Source organism: Uranotaenia lowii, chromosome 3 (genome assembly GCF_029784155.1).
Source record: "Uranotaenia lowii strain MFRU-FL chromosome 3, ASM2978415v1, whole genome shotgun sequence".
Classification (NCBI taxonomy): Eukaryota; Metazoa; Arthropoda; class Insecta; order Diptera; family Culicidae; genus Uranotaenia; species Uranotaenia lowii.
Genome location: NC_073693.1, coordinates 1,420,210 through 1,422,456, shown reverse-complemented (window position 1 = coordinate 1,422,456; position 2,247 = coordinate 1,420,210). Strand labels below are relative to the sequence as shown.

Below are 2,247 nucleotides of genomic sequence, written 5' to 3'. Positions count from 1 at the left end.
GGATGAAGGAATATTGATGAAAAAAATTGCTATTCTGTTCAATTACATTCAATTCCAACCGATAATTATGAATTAATAACGAAGAAACTGACGGGGTGACTAATTCTAGTATAAAATCATAGAATTTCAACATATTGAGGACCAAAACTGAGGTATATCGACTTTTACTTTAGGCTTTTTGCTACCCTGAGCAGAACAACTTTAAAATGTTGAATATAATTTTTAAATAATATTATAAGAAAAATACGTCGCTCAAATCAACTCAAGAGTTATGTTCATTTATGTTGAAATACGGCTCAGCGAATTTCTGAAATCCCTCGTTGTATGTTTTTCGCGGTTCTAAATGTGATAAAAATAACACAATAAAAATGAAGTGAGTTTCCATTGCATTGGTTTTCATGTTTTTATAGATTGAATAAATTATCAGCCCAGTATAAATATATGCTAATGATTCAGTTAAAAAATTGGTTTGAGCTTGAGCTTAGACAAACCGTACATTTCAGTAGTTGCTACTCCGTGATTGACAAGAACCATCAAAATTGTACATAGATCCAAATAAATGGGGCTTGGGATTAGCTTACCATTTTCTGTGTACACGTTTCGAAGGTTCCTTATCTTATATGGTCAATAACGGCGCCGGCCACGTCCTTACGGTTTATCGAGGAAAGGGAAGGATTGTTAGTTCGACTTCCGTTGCTACTAGAGACCGAATACACCTCTAAATCTCCACGGTCGTCTCAGGAAGGATGGTTTGTTAGTGGGGAAGGTAAATAAGATCTGGATTCCCTTTGGGAAGGGATGCGATCAAAGCAAAGTTAAATATTTAATGATCGTCGCGTCGCATACTATCGAGTACATCGCGTTTGTATTTAGAATAAATACGTCTTAACGTGGCATTGTCATACACGTACAATGTACTTAGCACCGGTGCAACTCACCGAAGATTATCGCGCGCTTAAAACAAGAAGAGCAAAAACGTCCTAACGTGGCATTCTCATTCACGTATAATACACTTGGCACCGGTGCAACTCACCGTGTTAGGTATCAAATCGAGCTATGACTGTAGTTTACTTTGCCATAAAATAAGAATTTGCGTTTTTGTGATTTCCTTCTTACTTCCGTGCCACCATCATCATTGTACCACCTAACGATCATTAAGATTAGAATACAAAGCAAGTTGTTAGACTGATCACGCGCTTTTGATTTGATCCCGAGAAAAATACGCATTTTTCCGTGAAAACCCGTTTTAATTCCCCGAAATCGGTTCCAGCGTCCTTAAGGTGTTCCGTTGTCGATCGAACTGTGGAATTCCCGTTGATCCCCCCTGTGAAGTGACGAATTTCCCGAATCATATCCGTTGGACCGACTTATTAAACCCGACTCGTGTTGGTTCCCGTTGGAAGTCCGATAATCTCCCCGCCAAGCAATCCGAGTGATAAGCAGACCCCGAGTGCCCATCCCGACAACCCGTAGACCCGTCCCTAACACACCGTATTTAATCACGCGTTTAAAACGAGAGGAGCAAGAACGAACTAACGTGCAAAAACGTTCAAACGCATTATGAAAACGGGGAGAGAAAGATAAAAAAAAAGAAAAAAAAAAAAAAAAAAACGCGCCTCGCTTGCCTGATATGCTCTGTTCCCAAGCAACTAAACGTAGGAGGAAATCTCCATAGTTGCTCTTCTTCTGTGCACTCGCAGCAGCATTAAGGCACTTTATTTTCAAACTCCTACGACAGAACCAACTCACGCACACACACATGCACACACACACGCGCGCACACACATGCGCACACACACAAACACGCACACACACACACACACACACACACACACACACACACACACACACACACACACACACACACACACACACACACACACACACACACACACACACACACACACACACACACACACACACACACACACACACATACACACACACACATCTTGGATCTATGTCCAAAAACCATCATCAAATTTCTGTAGCAGAAGCATTTTGTTTTCGATTCCTATATTGAAAAATTATATTCCATGCTTTGAAAATCTGTACCTAGCAAACTGCCAATTTGAATAAGTTTCCTTGTGTATAAACTTGTACAAAAGATTGTATTCGATATTACTATCCTTGAAATGTTTCTATGAAATATTTCAAAGCTTCTGTCATTCTGTACTGTAAATCTAAATCCAAAATTTAAATTCGAAAAAGTTAATGAATTATGTATGTACTAACTAATAAACAATG

The 2,247-nt window shown here is 39.1% G+C and overlaps 1 protein-coding gene across 1 annotated transcript in view; it reads left to right on the top strand.

Moving 5' to 3' along the window:
• Positions 1-1,436, top strand: part of LOC129758684 (uncharacterized) — a 25,049-nt gene extending 23,613 nt beyond the window's left edge. The window contains exon 3 of the mRNA XM_055756260.1: positions 1,271-1,436. Coding sequence (XP_055612235.1) covers positions 1,271-1,436 — 166 coding nt within the window. The remainder of the gene's footprint in view (positions 1-1,270) is intronic.
• Positions 1,437-2,247: the final 811 nt, after the last annotated feature.